The following is a 20295-nucleotide window of genomic DNA, read 5'->3' as shown; positions in this document are numbered from 1 at the left end:
AAAGTAACTGAGTTAGTAACTGAATTACTCTATAATAAAAGTAACTAGTTACCAGGGAAAGTAACTATTTGCGTTACTGTAAAAAATGAAGTTGCTAGATGTCAAAGAATTTGGATTTTGGATTTGGATTTTTTAAATGGTTGAACTGCCCATTCAAGGCCCTGATATACTTCCAACTGAATTTTTCATTTGCTTGGTTGCAAAGGTGTCTGTAAAAACACTGGATCTGATTGGCTACAATGAAACATGACTCTGCCTTAGCCAATCATAATTGCTTATCTCGTTGTTAACCCACCCAGTCTCCCCCGAGCAGTTTCTGTGGAGCCAAGGGTGCGTTCGGATTACCCAGTTCAATTCAATCAATTAATAGTAACGCACTGCATTTAACATACAGTAACGGTAACGGCGTTGTAACAACGGAAACAGTAATTAGTTAGATTATCCCGTTGCTGAAAAAATAACGGCATTACCTAACGCTGTTCTTTTCCACGGTGTCATTAAAAACACCGGTGCCAACAGTGCCGTCGGACTGCGGGTGTAAGGTGGAGAGTTGTGGGGGGGGCCAAGGCAGAGGGGTGGCCCATGGGAATAAAAAAAAAAAATATTTACGATTTTTTACCACCCCCTAGTGGTACGAGCCGCACACTGCGCTCAACGGGGCCCTTTTGCCGCCAGGCCAAAGGGCCCAGAATTCGGTGCGACGGCCCTGCATGCCAATATGGATTTAACAATGAATTAAAACAATTAACATACGAAAGGTGATCGATCTATATCTACATGATTTGCATAATGCATCCTCTGAGTTTATGCTCACAGTTCCCTTAGGGATCTAATTGATATGTTAAGTACTTTAATTTACAACTATTCAATGAAAATGGGTACATGCAAGACAAGGAGACATGGTGTGTAATTAATATTTATTATCCAGAATGCATATTAAATGATCCGTCAGCACGAGTATGCCTGAGATCCTAAGCCCCCTGCGTCTCAAGGCCTGGGACGAATACAAATCAATAAGTTAGTCTCTATGGCAGAACAAATAAAAAGAGAACATTTCAGTGCAAAAAAAACACCAAAGCCAAGCTAATTATAAAATAACCATTTATATTAAAATTATCATTTGGAGATTCTCTCATATTAAAAATTAAATTAATAAACAAAACCATTCCCAACACAGGATGGGGTGAAAATGTACAGCAGACTGGCCATGATGGGGGCCTCATCAAGGTCCCGCGGATCTGCGATGCAGCTTTGACACGTGAATCATATTCATCCCTGTACCGGCACTGGCATAGTACCACGTATGTGCGAGTTATAACATAGGTCCATAAACTGCCTGGATTAATAGTTTTAAGTCACGTTTTTATTGGTTTAATTGACTTAATGTATAGGTCTGCATACGTACAGATCCAGATGGCGAAACGGCTCCTTAAGCCATAAGTATCATTTTACATTAATAAGACGCATGTTACATAGCAGTCCATTTACAAGAGCTGTCCCCTAAGGAAGGGGGATGTGTAGTGCCACACGCGGGGTACCGCGTTATCTTGCGAGACGTCTGGAGGCAAGTGCGTCTTTCGCTGTCCAGATCCTTGTTGAATCAGCCTCCGTGATTCGAGCTCACAGTAATCAACCCTAGAGCCGTTGCTGTGACAGTACTTAGGAAATACACCAACGTTGGCACACTTGCCAAAAACATTCAAGTCATGTCGTTGTTACTCCAAACTGAGAATTTCCATCTCCGTTCGTCCATTCAAAAAACCTGTCCACGATTTTCACCCCCAACCAGCCACGCCCATCTACCGGGACATTCTACGGGCGGCCCATTCATTCACTATGAGTGCATGGATTTAACTCCACTGACCTCCATGAGTGGTTCAGTCCATTTCTTCCCGCAACGTGGCTGTGACACACACACACACACACACACACACACACACACACACACACACACACACACACACACACACACACACACACACACACACACACACACACACACACACACACACACACAAAATATAGTTAATCAGCGGTACGGCGGAGACGTTTTTCTTTAGCTTAGCGTTGTCTAAATTAGCGTTATATGATAAACCTGCGGCAGGCAGGGGCATGCAGGCGTGAGTGGTGGTGGGGGAGTTCTGAGGAGGAAGCCGACCATTGAGCCAGGATACAGTTCTTTAGTTTACTTTTATGAAAGGCTGTCCAGAGGGAGGGGCCTCAGTGAAGAGGGAGGGGTTTCAGTGAGGGGGGAGGGGCCTCAGTGAGGGGGGAGGGGCCTCAGTGAGGGGGGAGGGGTCTCAGTGAGGGGGGAGGGGGCAAAGTGAGGGGGGAGTCTCCTGGATGGAGAGGTGGGGGGTCTTCAGTTCAGGAAAGTACAGGTCCACAGGTGATACGATGTGATGTGCGGTTCACATATCATGGGGGGTGGGGGACGGTTCATAAGTTAAGCGTAAAGTTCAAAGTTGAAATTCCTCAAGACATGAAAACAAACACAAAGTTCCCCAGCGAGTCTCCGATGACGAGAGTCTGTCAAGTTTAAAAAGATGGCCGACTCTAAGGTCGAGCCCGCGTGGGTCTTCTGGGACAGGAAGCGGGCTTCCTGTCCCAGGGGGGGGGGGGGGGTCGCTTTAGGCTCCTCGCCCAGCCGTCAGCAGTCCGACACCTCCGAGGTGTTCGAGTCCAGGGCGAACTTCCTTCGCTGACGCACCGTTTTGTCCTCATCCTGTGGGGGGCGGGAAGGCTGTCGTTACTAAAGGAACAATTGCTTGCGGCGTTTGTGGAACAAATGGAAGAACCGTCTGCTCAACGAAGGATATTTAACCCCCACACACTTACTGACTGGTGCGATGTTAGTCCAAACCCGTGTTCACACCAAAACCAAAAGCACGATTTTGAACATGGGAACCGCACTTTGTGACTGACGGGCTCTCATGACACCGCTTTACGCGGAGTTCGCACCAAACTTCATATATTTCACCCTCGAGCGAACAAGCGAACGAAGCAAATCAAGAAGAATCGTGAGTAGAATCGAGGGAGTTTCACGTCATTTGCGCGGTGCCATTCGCGAGAAATGTCACACCTGTTACAGTCTTTGCAATCGGCCTTGTAGGTTAATCGCGCCGCGCCAAAGAATCGCTTCTCTTTCGGTGTTAAATCGAGGCGTCGCACAGCGTCGTTTTGGATGACCTTGACCAAGGCTAGTTTACTGAAGGTTACGTTGTAAGGTTTGACCCCCGACCCACGGTCCGTGCCCGTGGGTCGGGGGGGGGGTCCGTTAGAGGGGCTCTCACCGTCTGGAACACCCCGTTGGGGCCCCACTCTCCAGGGGACAGGTCTCCGGGAGACTGGTCTCCGGGGGACTGGTCTCCGGGGGACTCTCCGTCGTCGTCCTCCTCCTCCTCCTCCTCGCCTTCCTCCTCCCTCACCGTGTCCATCCCGTCCTCCTCGTACTCCGTCAGCCCGTCCGACTCCTCGGCTACACACACACACACGCACACGCACACACGCACACACGCACACACACACGGACACACGCAAACCTGCTTCAAACAACGGTTTGACAGCCCACATGATCTACTTCAAGCGTAGCTCTAAATGTACTGAAGTAGAAGAAGCAGAAGAGAGAGACGGGTCCCGGCCCGAGGGGGATTCACTGGACGGGGTGAGGGCCGAGCGCTCTCACCGTCCTCGGCGACGTAGCTCTGGACCGGGTCGATCCTGGACACGATCTCCGCCAGGTCCGTGAAGTCTGCCGCAGGACGGGTACATGTCTAGGGGTAGGGTGGGGGGGGGGGGGGCACATGGGGTTTCAGGAGATTGATGAAATAAACTATGGATATTTGGTTTTAGCAAACCATTGAATTTAAAAGGTGTCAGACATCTTGTGTATACAAACTGAGGGCCTAAATTCACAGCCAGGAGAAAACAACGACTAGTCACAGAAGATGCTTAGAAAAAAACTAAAAAAATTGAAAATGCCAAAAAAGGTTGGGAACCGTTGCTTTACATGTTCACACATAACAGCTAAAGGGCAGGATCTCTGAAGGCACCTCCCATCGTTCTCTGGAGACCAATGGGCAACCATCCACACATTGCAGATGGATCAGTTATTCTGAGTGTAGGTGCGTGGAGGTGTCAGTGTGTGTGTGTGTATCTCTCACGTCGTTCCTCTTGCTGTCGTTGTAGTCCGCCGAGCGGTGGTCCTTTAGCATGTTGTCGATGATGTCCCCGCGGGCCCAGCCGGTGAACAGCAGCTTGCCGTGCTGGTAGCCCACGTCCTGCACACACACACACACACACACACACACACACACACACACACACACACACACACACACACACACACACACACACACACACACACACACACACACACACACACACACACACACACACACACACAGAGTTGTGGACTGGAGGACCCTCGTTCTGGACATCATGGGTCAGTAGACCAGGCCTGAGACGGGGACTTACGTGGATCTCGTCGAACTTGCCGAAGTCCATGGTCTTGAAGCGGTCGATGGGCGGCCGGATGTACTCGCAGTAGGCGCTCTTCTTCACCAGCTCTAGCTGCCGCACGCACGACACGTAGGCCAGCCGCGACTGGATCTCCGCCATGTCCGGCACCTAGAGCGCTCCCAGGGAGACCACCCGAGTCAGGGGCGGGGAGGTGGAGGGCTGTGGTGTGTGTGAGTGTTGGTGTCTGTCTGTTAAATTGTATCCAACAGATACGATTTGGAAGGTACTTTCAAAAATATATAAATAATAATAAAAATAATAATGAAATTAATTATATATATATATATATATATATATATATGTTACCCACTTCTCATTAAATCCATTTGGAAGTAATAGGTTCATTGGCAATACTAACGGGTGAATCTGGTGATTCGAAAAAATTACGTATTACCCTACTTTTGAGTTAGTTTCCCGGACATTTGCTGAGGTCCTCCTCTGATTCTTATCAGTGGAAGAGCATGCATATGAAGTGCTTGAACCAACATTGGAGAATGTTTAACTGGACAATTTCCGCAGGGAAAAAAACGAAAGAAAGAAACTAGGAGAAGAGGCATCGTTCCTCGAGGACACGGATACTTTACAGGTTTCTGTTTGGGGGAAGCTTGGAGGCGCTTGGTGAGCAAGAATCTCTCCTTCATTTATTATAAATTGAAGAAAAACAAACACTTGATATCGGACATTTGTAATCAGACAGTAAAATAAGTCAAAGGGTGTACCATGCTCTTAATTCAGATGATATAACCAGCACAGTTGTCCATACCTTCACTTTCTCTGCCCAGGGGTTAATGCGTTTCCATAGCAACCACCAACCCGACAGGGAGTCGCCGTAGTTACAGAGGTCCGTCTCGTCTTTGCTCCCCACATCGATGGCTATGACCGTTTTGGCGCCCATGTTTCTGGCAATGTCCGCTGCAATACGCGACACACACGCACATATTCACACGGGCACACGCACACACACACGAGCCCACGAGCACATACAGCCAGGGTGACGAGGAGACGATGAAGAGGATATTGTGTTGCATGCGTTGTTGGGTAACCGCTTCTTTCTGTTCCTTTCAAATGTTCAGATGGGCTCACACAGCAAAGACACAACCACAGAAAGCTTGCTTTTTGTCATCGGTCTAAATAAGGATGGAGAGAGATTAGGAGATAGTCTTTGGTTTGTCTTATTGAGAATAATAGGTCAGAGACCGTTGGTCATTCTGCTGTGTGGCTCAAGGACACCTGTACAGTCCAGAAAGAAGGCCCACCATCGGTTTGTTCATTGTACCGAAGCACAAGATCTAGAGCAATGCATTTGAAAGATACATCGATAATGAGTCGATTTGTGTCGGAAATCCTATCGGTTGGAGCAACGTCTCTGAAACACTGTATTCCACAAACCTCCGACGACAGCCAACAGCGTACAAACAACAGTTTGAAGCAGCAGGATAACACTGCACAGAGCTTGGGGAAACATGACGAGACTGTTGTTACTCACAGAGGCCGACAAAGGGGAGGACTTCCTCGAGAAGTTCTGTGTTTTTTTTGCTTCACGCGAATACGTGAGCATGAGGTGGTTTTGTTCTCATGCAATGGTCCACAGAGGAAATAGTCCCCTACCTCACGAGACCTTACACCCTACATACAGCTTGATTCACAGAAACTGTTGTTGTTTTTTCCCAAAGAGTCAGTACGTTTTATTGAAAGCAGAAAAAAACGTCCAAAAAACAGACTGGTGTCTAGGAACAATAGATTCTTGATTTTTATTTCCGTCTTACAATACTTTAGGGTTTAAAGCTGCACTATGTACTTTTGCTTGAATGTCAGAAGGGTCCCCTATTGCCCATTGCTACACCAGCGAAACACAAGAGAACTTAATTGAGATAGATTGATTGAATTATGTCTGCATTTGCTGACACACTTTCTGTTTAATCAAAATTTCTTGCCAGTGGAGCAAATGAGATTCAGGCAGCCAAAAGTAAGATTGTATTTGATTAAAGATCATGTTATCTTGATGATCATCTCTTTATTATAATTATACATAGAAAAACGATGTTACCACAGAACCACGCAGTATTTTCCAAATTAAAAAGCTAAATAGTGCAGATTTAATTTAAGCTGCTTTCATGTAAAAGCTTCAACTAAAAAACGAACGAAATTCACATCACACGTGTTACCACCAGGCTGTTTGATGGACAGTTATATCACATTGCCTTGTGCTATAGGAATTAACAGATAGGTAGACGTGTGATATTTAGTTCTTTCTTGCAAAGTTCAACACAACATTCAATACAACCCAACCAATGCAGATTTCCACCAGTCCACAAATATTTTTGTCTCGTGTTGAGTTCACTACTCAATTTAGACAAAAATATATCTTATAATAATTTGGCAAAACTATAAAAAATGTACAATTAGAAACTCAAACAAAACGGACGGGGAAATCTCCAATCCCCCCCTGGTTGCATACTTACCCGCTCGAACCCGCAGACAACCCTCTACCGCCCTGAATGCATTACTGCCCCCCTCTGGCAGGGACATGGTACCGTACCCCCCTGGTACGTGTCAGGGGGTGCTCCCCCTCTACTTGCCTGGCAGGTTGTTGATGTAGCCCCCGTCCATTAGCAAGTTGCCGTCTTTGGGGTCGCAGAGGGGCGGCAGGTACCCCGAAAGGGTCATGCTCGCCCGCACATAGCGCCACAGTGAGCCTATCACCGGGAGGGAGGTGTGGGAGCGGGGGGGGAGAGGTTTGGGGTTGGGGGAGGAGGGGGGGGAGGGTTCAGGGGGATGGAATAACATCTCAATCAAGGTTAACCAAAATGCGTTTGGTTAGTGTCCAACCCCGACCACAGCCCCTGCCCGGCGGTCAGGTGCCCCCGCCCCCCCCCCTCCTGGGGAGGAGAGGGAGCGAGGCCGGGGCCTGTGGTCCTGGGGGTGACCTTCACACTCTGTTGTGCCCCGACGGACACCTGTTACCCGGGCGCAGACACCTTGCGTGGCAACGCGGCGCTGCCCGAGGTAAGAGAGGGCGCGGTGGCCGCGACAGAGCGTCAAGGCCGAGTTTGGCCGCCAGAATTTTGCCCCGACAACGTCGTCGCTCCTTCCGTCGCGAGATCAGAAATCCTATGGATCTGAGGTAGCTTTACAATCAATCCGATTTAATCCTCATAACTTGGTTTTTATATCGTCCAGAGAAGCCCCAATGACGAATGTTTGTAAAAGGCTACGGACGGCAAACAAATCCGAGTCTCGAAGGAGGAGGAGGAGGAGCAGTGGGCCGTTGTCGTGACAACATTCAGGGGTCCCGTGTCTGCCCGCGGTGAACATGTGGTGGGTCAACCATGGCGGCCTGCCCTGGGTCTTAGCTCGGTGCCAGCGGAGCGGAGGAGGAGGCCGCTGGCTGCATGGGTTGGAAGGATAGCAGAACAGAGGACGCTGCGTCTGACTCTGTTGTGGAGTTTGAGAGGGCTGCCAGAGAAATCTGAAGCTGCAGAATTGGCCTGATTTGAAGTGAAGGGACCGTGTGCGGTTGATTGGTAGCACTCGGTGATCGGAATGAGATTGCGGCGGGGCTTGTGGATCCTTTGCATCGCTGACGCCTCGTCGTATACTAGGAAGGAGGGACCGTTTTTATTTGCAGTATGGGGCAGGGAGTGGCAACTGTAGGATCCAGAACACTTATTGTGAACAATCAAAGCACTACATGAGGAAAGATAGAAACCAATAGGCAGTATATTTACATTAAATATAGTGATTGGCTCATGAGGTAAAGCATTGGCGTGCACATAAGGGCAAGCAAAGCCATAGGGAGAAGGTTGGGGAGGGTAATAACAGTAACACGTTTGTGGAGGTGTTTAAAGTGGACATGGAGGTGGAGAATAGGGCAAAGGGCGTTCCTTGCATGGCTGAGATGGAAGCATGCCGCGGTGGAGTCAGCAAGACACACACACACACACACACACACTTGTAGAGCAGAAATTCAGAGAATTCAGAGAACTGCCACCACAGACACAGACGGAGGAAGTGATGACATCTCACGGCACTAAACTATAATAGACCTGGAGGCCGAGACATCCATTGTGCACGGTGGTCACCTTGAACCTAATAAGGGTTTCTTAGAAGACTAAGATGCAGATGTATTTCTATCATCATCCCTCATACGAGTTGAATTAACTAAAAACAAAAAAAATCGACCCTGAGCCTCAAGTGCAAAAAAAGCATGGAAACTTTCTTTGACAAATCAAAACACAAGCACGTACACTTCTGTGCATTCCTCAACACGAGGGGATGACAATTAGGGTGGGTGGGTTGGGGGGGGGGGGGGGGTGAAATGATAAACATGGGGCACTTGGAAAAAGCAGGGCCATCATGCACCTCTCATTCTCTCTTTCTCTATGGAGCGAACCCATGGATAACCGCAGCATGCACTAGCACTGCCTTGCAAGCCAATAGGGGGAGGCAGACGCATGGGGATTCAACGAGGGGGCGGGGCCAAACCAATTTGGAATCTGCGTTAAGAGTTGTCGTCACAACCGTTGGGAGGGGAGAACTAATCTGCGATCCACTAAAACAGTGGATCATCTTTAGTTGAATATGTATACATATATACAGAATATATTTATACATATATATATATATATATATTGTATATGCGGCCGATTCAGATACTAATGAGGTCTTTCCTTCCAAACCATGGGTCCCCAATGTCCAACTGGTCAGGATGGGGGGGGAGTTAAAGGAGTGAGAAGGGTGGGGTGGGTGTGGGGGAAGGGGATGGGGGAGGGCAGGGGAGGGAGGGAGGGAGGGAGGGAGGGTCTCTGGGTGGTCTATGTGGTGGTTTTCGAGCTGAGTGAGGTTGTGAGACGGGGGGAGAGGGAGGGGGAGGCGGTACGACCGGGCAATGGTGTTAATGTCGTTTCTTTCCGATGTCTGACCTGGGACATTGTTAACATAGCAACCATCCACAAGCAAGTGGCCGTCCTTGGGGTCGCAGAGGGGAGGTAAATAGGGGGTGTAGGAGGCACTGGCTCTAACATAGCGCCACACACAGCCTGTCAGGAAGATGGAGATGGAGAGAGCACATCAAACAAGGGAGGAGGGAGGTGGGTTCAGGTGACCTATGTATTTATATATATCCATATCGAGAGAGAGAGAGAGAGAGAGAGAGAGAGAGAGAGAGAGAGAGAGAGAGAGAGAGAGAGAGAGAGAGAGAGAGAGAGAGAGAGAGAGAGAGAGAGAGAGAGAGAGAGAGAGAGAGACAAACTAGAACAAAAAAACGGCAAGGTTCGGGAATAACAGGCAGGCTGCTTTGATAGAGAAACATCTGTCCAGTATTTCTATGAATCCCAAATATCTTAAACAAAATCGATTGGGATTTACAAAAATGCATCCAAATAGTGTAATGTAAAGCCAATCCACACATTAATATATATAACACGTTTGATTCAATTAAAAATAATCTGAAGATAAATTAGGCCCCTGGTCTTGCAACAGGCTATGTTAGGTCTGTATACATATTTGGTTTTAGCATATCAATTAGGATTAGCAATGTTAGATGGCTCCAGCGAGGGTCGTAGGGAGGGAGGGAAAGAGGGAGAGAGAGGGAGGGAGAAAGAAAGAGAGGAACGCTATTGGAATAACAAACTACTTAAGCAACTAGGAAATCCTCATTATAGGATGTGCTCAGGCCAGCTCTGTCCACTGGCCAACTAGACTACACACTGTTTTATAGAGCTCAAGATACTCTTGGACGTATCAGAATCTAAGCAGCTAAGCCACCCTAAATACCCGGAGTAAAAGGAACGGGAAGAATTACGACGACTTTTTAAGATTTAAAAAAAACGTAAGAAAGTGTGACAGAACACGCTCAGACAGAGAAGGAAAGGGTGTGAAGGAAAGCAGGGGGCAGGGCACTGCGCGGTGAAAGGGGGGATAGGGTAGCAGGGTGCCAAGATGGAGCGTCTGGATCCTACAGGATGATGTCGGAAATGAGCGGTGGTAGAGGGGGTAGTTGACGGTCAGGGTCCTAACAGGGGTTAAGTTTCCTCGGCAGAGTGTCCTGAGGACGGACATCCCTAAGAGAGTCAATTATCGTCTTTGTTAAAAACGGAACAGACATGGGTGCAAAGGAAATCGATGGAGAGGCTACGGTTCTACTATACATGACTTAGTTCAAATGGAGGAGAGAAGGAGAGAAATTAGGAGCGAAAAAAACATGGAGAGACAAACAAGAAAGCAGACGTGCGTCCGGCTCCACTAACGGTGCTCTGTTGCTTTAAGAGACATGGTGTGGATCTGGGCCGCATGAGTCAAGGGAAGGCCTACGTTTTAATGAGCAAACATTGCACAAATGGACCTTTTAAGGTCAACACTTTCGGCTGATTTGTCGATTTGAAGTGTTGTGGGTGATTTTTAAGCCCAAATAAATATAATAAAAAATGTAATTAAAGATGCACAGATTTCATGAAAGTTGAAATTAATAAATATTGCTTTCCTACAATAACAACCATCTCATTAGTTGAATGAACTTTACCAGAATAAAATCTCTGAGGTTGTGTACATCGGCCATTATAGATTAAACTTGTGGAAGTCTTGATAATCTTGATCTTTTTTGCGACGTTACACAATCTAATGTCCACGCAGCACTATGCGAACGCAACACTGGAGCGCCTCTCAGAGAGTCCCATGATTGGCTGACGGCTGTAGTGGAGCAGGGCCAGAAGGTGTTAGGTTAGAAGAACTGAGTGCAACACACACGGGTCAAGTGAAAAGTTAAGGATTTGGTTAAGAAGTCAAACAGCGACACAAGTTAGTTAGTATGCGTGCAAAGGGGCCATAACAAACGTTAACGTTTTGGTCGAGAGAAACAGCCAAGCAAATGAAAATCGAGTAATACTAGAAACCGACCCTTTATCAGGGATGGGACAGCAGAACTTAGGGTTAACATAAATAAAGTGATTCGATTACTGAACAATTAAAAAGACCACCCATAGAGTACAAAACCCTTATTATTCCATAAAAGCAATATTATTTCAATCTTAAAGTGAAAGATCTCAATGCATGGGTTGAAAAACGCACAACACAACCTGATGCATATCTAAGCATGTGTTGGTGTGAACACAACTACTCATGCACTACCCAACGTTTGCGATAGGGTGCTACTACACAGTGATGCTTAACATAATGGATGTCTTATACATGTGGGTCATCAACACTGCAGCCTTGCATAAGGGTGTACTCTAGAAGCCAGCTCAGCCCGGCAGTCGACCTACCGTCCTGGTGCACGCGCATGGACGAGGCCGTGATGTCCGTGGTGACGTTGAAGTAGGGCAACCACAGGTCCTGGAAACGCACAGAGTACAAGTGTTTCAAGTGCAGCCTGCACCTGAATATTGTACACACTACGCAACATTTAAGTTCTGCTCAAAAGAAAGAAAAGGGTACATTTATGGTGGTTGGTGGTGACCTCTGACCTCAGCTTGCTTGTCCAGAAACACTTTGTAGATGCTGGTGTTGAAGGCAGAGCCAGAGAACATGGAGGTGATGGGGTAGGTCAGGTCCAGCACGGTCTTGAACACAGAGTTCATGGCCTGAAAGGCAAGGATATTCAGGGATTCAGTTTGATAGATAATGTTGAGCTAATATCATTAGCCATTCTTCCCTTCCTGGAAATGGAGAAACGTTGGCCAAAAACCATCAGCGTGGGAGCCCATTAATGGTACCATCCCACAGATGGCACTAGTGTCCTCGCCAGTAGTCAATTAGCATAAGCTAATTGACTAATGGCGGACACCGACAGAGCTGTAGAACCTGAACCCCAACCTCAAACCACACGGAAATTAAATCGAAATATGAAAAAAATCTCAATACATAATGTTTCGCCCTCATAAATCCTTTAATACGGCAAAGCGAGGTCCCTGCCAATTCTAGTCGCAGTCACCCATAAACGATTAGCGAAAATGAAAACCACATGAAAGATTGTGTTAATGTGAGCCATGGCTCCCGTCAACCCGATGTTTTGTGGGTTTATGTGAGGCGTGAGTGTGCTGGTGACGGCTGGTCTGCAGCAGCACCTTGGACCACTCTCTGGCTCTCTGCTTGGTCCGGACGGCGCTCCTCTCCTCTGCGTACAGCGCCCCGATGAACGAGCCGATGGAGGTCCCGCCCACGATGTCGATGGGGATCCCCGACTCCTCCATGGCCTTGATCACCCCCACGTGGGAGCAGCCCCTGCATAGGGGGACAACCGCAGGTCAGAGGGGCACTGGGAGAGAGGAGGACACCTATGGGGACAGCAGCAGGTCAGAGGGGACAGAGGCAGAGGATGACATCCCCCCATGCATGGCTGGAAGGTATCCTACTAAAACGGGCGAAGACTTCCCCTTTGAAAGGTGACATATTATAACACCAGGTAACCAATCTGCCCCTGTTGACATCACAAGTGGGCGTGTCCACCTAGATGTATGAGGATAGACGGACGGACTGTGTCAGAAGAGGCATATTTTTTTAAACGGCCTGTAAGGGCTAATCACACTCACACCTGGTGGTATAATATGTCACCTTTACGAAAAATACAACACAAACACGAAACAAACAAAAAACAGATGGAGGGACAGCACCACCTGCTGGTGTGGATGGAGTGTGTGTGTGTGTGTGTGTGTGTGTGTGTGTGTGTGTGTGTGTGTGTGTGTGTGTGTGTGTGTGTGTGTGTGTGTGTGTGTCTCACCTGGCCCCCCCTCCCCCCAGCACCAGGGCGATGCTGTTCCCCGTCAGAACCCGGGCCAGCCGCGAGAAGTCGCTGTGTCGGTCCACCGTCTTCTCGCACACCTTTTCGTACACTTCCCTCTGCGACGCACACAGACGCACACACACGCACAGACGCACGCGACAAAAATGCGTTACAAGACGAGGAAACAAAACACACGTTTAGAATTAAAAAACCAAGCAAATGTACCGTACATTATTTGACTCCTATAACGCACAGGATTAGTACAAAGTACATTCCATGAAATTAATCCAATCATAACCGGCTTTTCCGATACTTTGAGTATTACATACAGGATCCCCTGCCAAATCCGACAGCTCGTAAACCTCAAAGCCGCCGCCCCCCCCTTCCAAACACTGCTCTCCAATGCCAAGTCTTTTCCCGGCCCTTGTGGGGGCCCGATTGAGGAAGGGCCCCTGGGGTACACGGGATCCGGCAGACGGGCGGACGGGGAGGTCTTACCAGTTTGGTGGGGCTGCGTCTGGAGAAGACCCGGCGCGGGCACTTGAGGTGCAGATGTCCGGAGCACCAGCTGCGCATGTTGAGCCACTCCACCGTCCTGGAGGGGCCCGGCCCGTCCTCCTTGTGCAGCAGCACCAGCTGCTTCAGGGCCCGCACCGCCGTGTTCTCCAGCATCTGCTCCAGCTGGGGGACGAGGAGGGACGAGGTGGGATTGGGACGGACAAGGAGTGAGGAGGGACAGGGAGCGATGAGGAGGGTCGAGGAGGGAGGAGGAGAGATGAGGAGGGACGAGGAGGGAGGAGGACAGATGAGGAGGGACGAGGAGGGAGGAGGGAGGAGGGAGGAGGACAGATGAGGAGGGACGAGGAGGGAGGAGGAACGAGGACAGATGAGGAGGGACGATCGACGGGGACAGATGGGGAGGAGGGACGAGGGACGAGGACAGATGAGGAGGGACGAGGAGGGAGGAGGGATGGGGACAGATGAGGGACGAGGACAGATGAGGAGGGAGGAGGACAGATGAGGAGGGACGAGGGAGCGATGAGGAGGGGGGAGGAGGGAGGACGAGGAGGGACGAGGACAGATGAGGAGGGACGAGGAGGGAGGAGGGACGAGGACAGATGAGGAGGGACGAGGAGGGACGAGGAGGGAGGAGGGACGAGGACAGATGAGGAGGGACGAGGAGGGAGGAGGGTCGAGGACAGACGAGGACAGATGAGGAGGGACGAGGACAGATGAGGAGGGATGAGGTACGAGGACAGATGAGGACAGATGAGGAGGGACGAGGACGAGTACAGATGAGGAGGGACGAGGAGGGAGGAGGGACAAGGAAAGAGGAGGGACAGGGAGTGACGAGGAGGGATGAGGAGGGATGGGGATGAGGAGGGACCAGGAAAGATGAGGGAGGAGGGATGAGGGGGGACATGGAAAGAACGTCAGGTTAGAGCGGTGTCCACAGGACGTATCCATAGCACATGGTTATTAGGTCATAAGTGAAACGTTTATGCCATTGGTTCTCAAAGAGCGGCCCGCAGAAACATTCCTGGCGGCCCGCAATGACATACAGATGTAAGTTAAAAAAAAATATATATATATTTATTTATTTTTTATTATTATTATATCAATATTAATTTTAAACAAAAATAAATAAATATAAAGAGAAAAGTCGACTCACTCAAGCTTTCAATAAAATCCTGTTACATTTGTTAGTTTTAATCAGACTGTACATTACTTTGAGAGGATGTACCTCAGTTTCGTGATTTAGACCTCACTTGACCTCACTCCCAGAGGTCCACGGTGCAAGGTTTTTTTTCACCACTGGGATGCTGACGGCGTTTCCCGCCTAATTTTTTTTCTTTTGGCGACCCTCAGTACGATTTTGGGTTCCTAAATTGGCCTTCAGCTGTCAAAACTTTGAGAACCCCTGGTTTATGGTTTCATTTGAGGCCACTAGAGTTTCAATATAGAGTCATGTCCAAGTATTGGAAAGAAATCTTGCTTTTATCACAGTCGCCTTTGTCTCACCGCTTTTAAACTTTAATGACGCGTTCTGCTAAGGGTTGAAATCACCCTCCACTGAACTGTTGATTGCCCCCACCCTCGTAAAGAAAACTACTTTTCGATTTTTTTAGAGCTGCATTTTGAGTTGTCTTTGTTTAAAAATCAATTCTCTCAAACTATGCTCTGGTGCAAACTGTGCATTTTTGTGATTTTAGGCAGTGACAATACAACATCAACACAGTCATCAAGTCGTTTTGTTGACATCGGAGTGAATTTTGAGTGAAATCGCTAACGTTTTTCTTTTTTTATTGTTTTCTTTGAGAAGCAGGAACGCTGTATATAACTGTGACTTAGCCCCCTCCAATTCCAAACGACTTCAAACCGACCAATCACAACAGCTTTCAGCGGCCTAGGTTACATACCATTATTTAAGTTGATTCTAGCTTCTCCTCTCAATACGGCGACAATCCCCCACAATGCCCTCCGCCGCGGACGAGCCCCTAGTCCCCGCGGCCCCTCACCTGTCCCAGGGCGGGCTCCTGGTCCCCCAGCCCCACGATGAGGATGCAGTCGGCCTGTCGGATGCAGCGCTGGGTCCAGGGGGTCATGGTGAGGTCCGACTGGTACAGGACGATCCGGTTGATGTCCTCCTGCTGCGCCAGCCAGCCGGACAGACGGTACTCGTGGACGCTGGCCGGGAGGAAGGACGCGACATTAGAGGGAGGGCGCCGTGGGTTCTGATTAGGGCGGAACCATTTGGGGGAAGTAACCCAATTGCGATCATTTCGACCAACGTCGCGATTGCGATTTAGTACGCATTTTTCTTTTTAAAGTTCCTTTTGTTCCGTATTGTTCACTAAACAAGATGAATCATTCTATAGTATGACCGACACAACATTGGAATAAGTAAACATATACAGTACTCTTTCCTTCAGGCCAGGCCTATGTGTTGAGATGAATTGACGCATGGATTGATATAACGTATAAAAGGTAACAATAAAAGTTTGCACCTTTGTGATTTTCAAATCGCGTTCTGTTACATCGTTCAGCCCTAGTTGGGATGGCTCTCTTTCTCAGTCTGCTGGCGCTCCTGTTGGCTAATCTATGTAGGGAGCCAGTGGGCGGAGCTCAGAGGGTGGTCAGCTGATGTGGGGCCCCTGTGTGGGTGTGGCCTGCAGGCTTCATAAGGTGAACAGCTTCGGCCGCGCTCTCTCTTCCCACGCGGGTAGGTGGGCTTTTGGTTGGGTTTGCTGCATTTTTGGTTTGGCTTTGTACTTTCGTTTTCTCTTTGACTTTAGTCTGATGTTCAGGACCGCAGTAGCGGCTGTAGAGCGGGTTGACATGTAACCAGGAGGTTGTCGAGGTGTCCCTGAGCAAGACCACCTAACCCTATCTGGTACGACGAGCTGGCCGAATTCTGCATTCAGACAACGTGAGAGCAGTGGAATGGGGTCGGATGAGGACCGGTTGGGATGCGTTTACTTGAAGCTCACCTGTCCAAGGCAGAGGCACCGAGTCGCTCTCTGATGATCTCACTGGTCAGCAGGAGGGTGGGACCTGGAAGACCACCAGAGAGATGAGTGACGGCAGTCCACATACACAGTGATGGATCAAAATGACTTTTAGCCCGGATATTGACTTCAGATTAGCTATTTGTCGAGACATTTTCTTAATTCAATTGAGTGATCAAAAGTTTATACTAAATTATATTATATTAATTTAGTACAAACTTTTGATCACTCAATTTAATTAAGAAAATGTCTCGACAAATACTCCTACTATATTAAATAATGATTATTACTCAACATGTTGTAAATATTTGGCTAAACTCTTATACTGCTACGCTTCTTAAAGTCAGGACTTAATGTCTTCACATTCATCTTTTAGGAACACACACCAACACAGCAGCCACAGTGGCGGTAAAACTATCCGACCAATGGCAAACAGCTTGGATGGCTTCCGCCCCCGGTCAAGGCCGACTCACCAATAGCGTTGAGGGCGTGACTGAGCTCCAGGTTGAAGGCGTTGATGGGCACATCGTCACAGACGGGCAGTACCGCCACCGTGGACAGATTGCTGGCGGGGTTGGTGACGTCCGGGCTGGAGGTCACGGACGACAGGCCCATCGTTGACCCTGCACCACAGCGTGAACCGTCAACGTTGATGAACCAATGGAAACACAGCGCTCGCCTGAACGCGTGTGTAATGACCAGGCTACCCTCTCCCCACTGCAGTGAACTGTATTGTGCGTTTGAGGTGGCAAAGTGGTCAGCACTGTTAGCCCACCGCAAGAATGGCCTTGGTTTAAACCCCAGGAGGGCCTTTCTGTCTGTTGTTTGTATGTTCTCCCCGTGTTTGCGTGGGTTCCCTCCCAGACCAAAAACACATTATTGTTAGGTTACTCCTGCCAGTGCCCTTGACCTAGGCACTAGGCAGTAGCCCTGGAGTTGGTCTCTGATCGCCGCACTGCGGCTGCCCACCGCTTCTAGTGCCGCGAGTGGCGGGTTTATTGCAGAGTCCTCAATCTCCTCCGGGAAGTGTTAAAAAAATGATATGAAAAGACAACCCTAAGCAGTAATTTCTGCTGCCTTAGGACTCATCAACTAAAGCCACATGAGATGCCTGATGTAATCAGGCATCACAGCCTTTGGGGGAAGGTTAATAAAAAGGAGTGACAATTTATCGTTAGAAAGGAAGTACTATCATCCAGCATCCTTATCGTACGGAGATGAAAGGAAGAACTATTCTAGCAGAACTATTGTATGGAGACGAAAGGAAGAACTATCGTCTAGCAGAACCGTCGCATGGAGATGAAACATGATGAAACCATCGATGTTCAGTACAACACTCCCAGGCCCTCCGGTCATCATCTCACCTGCAAAGGGCCCCTGGCCCTGCTGCAGGTTCCCCAGGATCTTCTGGCCCAGCAGGTGGATTAACCGTGTCACCACCTGTCAGGGGCCGACAGTGCAACGGTCAGTACCGTCACCACGGCAACACATCTGGAGTGGCTTTGTCGACTTTTCAATACATACCGATGCTGAATATTGGAAATGGTTTCAATACTCGGTCGGTATTATTATCCACAGTATCGATACACCAGAAGGAGCTGCACTTTCTCTCTCTACCTCTCTCGGTCATAGCGAGATGACAGACAAACACACAGTGCTACAGGGCCCACATAGCCCCGCCTCCTGTCACTCACTCGCAGAGCGGTCTCTCGCGGTAATTCATCATTTTACTACAGTCAGTCATTCTGCCGTCATATTTATAAGCAAATAAATACAAATCTAAAATCGTATGCTCTCAATTGTGGTAAATTTTTCCCTGTGATACCGATTATCGATATTTTTCAAGGTAATGCCTCGAAAGTTAGAGAGTCCAGTATTGTGACTCCAGTCCAGGTGTGGCGGGCGCGATGCAGGGACAGGTGGGTGAGCTGGGGGTTCACCTACCTGGGGGTACCGTCTCTTGATGTGGTTCAGCGTTCCCTCGGGCAGTTTGACCAGCTCCGTGTCGCGGACGGCGTGCACCGTGGTGGCGCGGGGCTGTCGGGTCAGGGCCTCCACCTGGAACACAGGTGAGTTTGACCCTACTGAGGACGTGCGGTTACCATGGAATACTGTTCACCGCGTTGAGCGGTTGTGTCTCCGTTTTGTGGCTTTTCGTCACACCGTTCACAAATTAATATGTTATAGTATATTTGGCCACAAGGGAGTGCAAATGAGCATTGAGTTGTAGTTGGCCCAGCGCAATTGTACACAGCAGCCTGTGCTGGTAAAACAAATGTCTCAAACAAACAATAAAGTAAACAAGAAACTCACTGCATTTGTTTGTGGCACTATGCAAAACCTGAGCATGGTGGTAGGCATTCATACATACAAATACAGCATGACCACGCTCGTGTTTTCTAAACCAGGATTAATTTGCTAAATAATGGTCCCATCTTCTACCTTTGGTAGTTACAAAAGGTAGAAGATGGGAGTAAACAGGGGCTGGCCCTCACCACTCCTATGAGGTCTCCTCTGCCGTACTCCCCCACCAGCTCCTTCTTGCCGTTGGCCTTGCGGATGACCGAACGCAGGCGTCCGTTCAGAACGATGTAGGTGCAGTCCGACCGGTCGTCCTGCCTGTGGCAAGGGAAGCAGGGGCAAAAGTTGTCGGACACTCATCACCGATATATATAAATAGGATCCCACAGCCATCTTATTTGAACGGCGGTCGTTTGTGTATCTACATCAGCCACAACAAAGGTCATTACCATTGACACTATATTTCCTATGATCCATTAAAGTAACGACAACCTTATCCATCAGAGGGTACATTAGCGTACCTGTAGAGGGCCCTGCCGGCCTCCACCGCGATCCAGTCGATGGCAAAGTCCATCTGCCTGACGAAGGCCGACATGCGCACGGCCACAGTGTGGGCTGCACTCAGCACCACGCTGGGCTGTTCCCTCATGATCCTGCAGGGGGCATCACACAGCACTTGAGCAATCGAGACACTAGCGTGCAATGGAAGTGTGGTCAGCGGTAAGTGAGGGTTGAAAGCTTCTTGTGTTGATGAGAGACACAAGGGACACACGAGAGAGATGATCGTGGAACGGACATTCATTGCATTGTTGCAACGCACACATATATACACACTGTGTGATACTGAAACATTAGGCCTTTCATTTGTGTTCCCTCACTCGTAGAAGTCCGACTTGGAGATCTTGAGGAAGGTGCAGTCGCGCACGGCCTTGATGGTGAAGATGAGGGGTTCCCCGGTGAGAACGGCCAGCTGGCCCACCATCTCCCCGGGCTGGGTCACGAACAGACACACGGCCTCCTGCTTGTCGATCATGCGCTGGTACACGTGCAGACAGCCTGACAGGACGAAGTGCAGGCTCACGTCCTTGGAGAGAGGGAAGAGGAAGTGGGTAGCCGCCGGTTAAATGCCTTTCAGGGTTCCCCAGGGTTTTTCAGATCTGTTACAGGGCCGGGGGATGGGAGGAGGGCCGGTCGAGGGGACCGCGGGAACGTACGCTCACACAGACGACCGATACGGAGGGACAGAGC

At 49.0% G+C, this 20295-nt stretch overlaps 1 protein-coding gene across 6 annotated transcripts in view; it reads right to left on the bottom strand.

Moving 5' to 3' along the window:
- Window positions 1-903: 903 nt before the first annotated feature.
- Window positions 904-20295, bottom strand: part of pnpla6 (patatin-like phospholipase domain containing 6) — a 31833-nt gene continuing 12441 nt past the window's right edge. For 2 of the 6 annotated variants that reach the window (XM_060046452.1, XM_060046453.1), the window contains exons 17-37: window positions 19926-20131; window positions 19569-19700; window positions 19242-19365; window positions 18691-18804; window positions 18111-18186; window positions 17220-17369; window positions 16729-16792; window positions 15757-15925; window positions 13736-13918; window positions 13235-13353; window positions 12582-12738; window positions 11982-12098; window positions 11781-11850; window positions 9444-9560; window positions 7101-7217; window positions 5285-5433; window positions 4477-4629; window positions 4164-4280; window positions 3686-3773; window positions 3294-3478; window positions 904-2725 (exon numbers count right to left, since the gene is read on the bottom strand). In XM_060046452.1, the coding sequence (XP_059902435.1) occupies window positions 2651-2725; window positions 3294-3478; window positions 3686-3773; window positions 4164-4280; window positions 4477-4629; window positions 5285-5433; window positions 7101-7217; window positions 9444-9560; window positions 11781-11850; window positions 11982-12098; window positions 12582-12738; window positions 13235-13353; window positions 13736-13918; window positions 15757-15925; window positions 16729-16792; window positions 17220-17369; window positions 18111-18186; window positions 18691-18804; window positions 19242-19365; window positions 19569-19700; window positions 19926-20131 (2682 nt within the window). In that variant the 3' untranslated portion in view covers window positions 904-2650. Of the gene's footprint in view, window positions 2726-3293; window positions 3479-3685; window positions 3774-4163; window positions 4281-4476; window positions 4630-5284; window positions 5434-7100; window positions 7218-7239; window positions 8120-9443; window positions 9561-11780; window positions 11851-11981; window positions 12099-12581; window positions 12739-13234; window positions 13354-13735; window positions 13919-15756; window positions 15926-16728; window positions 16793-17219; window positions 17370-18110; window positions 18187-18690; window positions 18805-19241; window positions 19366-19568; window positions 19701-19925; window positions 20132-20295 lie in introns of those variants that run through there. The other 4 variants (XM_060046455.1, XM_060046454.1, XM_060046456.1 and 1 more) reach the window with 4 other exon arrangements.

Source organism: Gadus macrocephalus, chromosome 3 (genome assembly GCF_031168955.1).
Source record: "Gadus macrocephalus chromosome 3, ASM3116895v1".
In the NCBI taxonomy this organism is placed as follows: Eukaryota; Metazoa; Chordata; class Actinopteri; order Gadiformes; family Gadidae; genus Gadus; species Gadus macrocephalus.
Note: the sequence above shows the minus strand (reverse complement) of the source record. Positions and strands in the feature narration are given on the sequence as shown.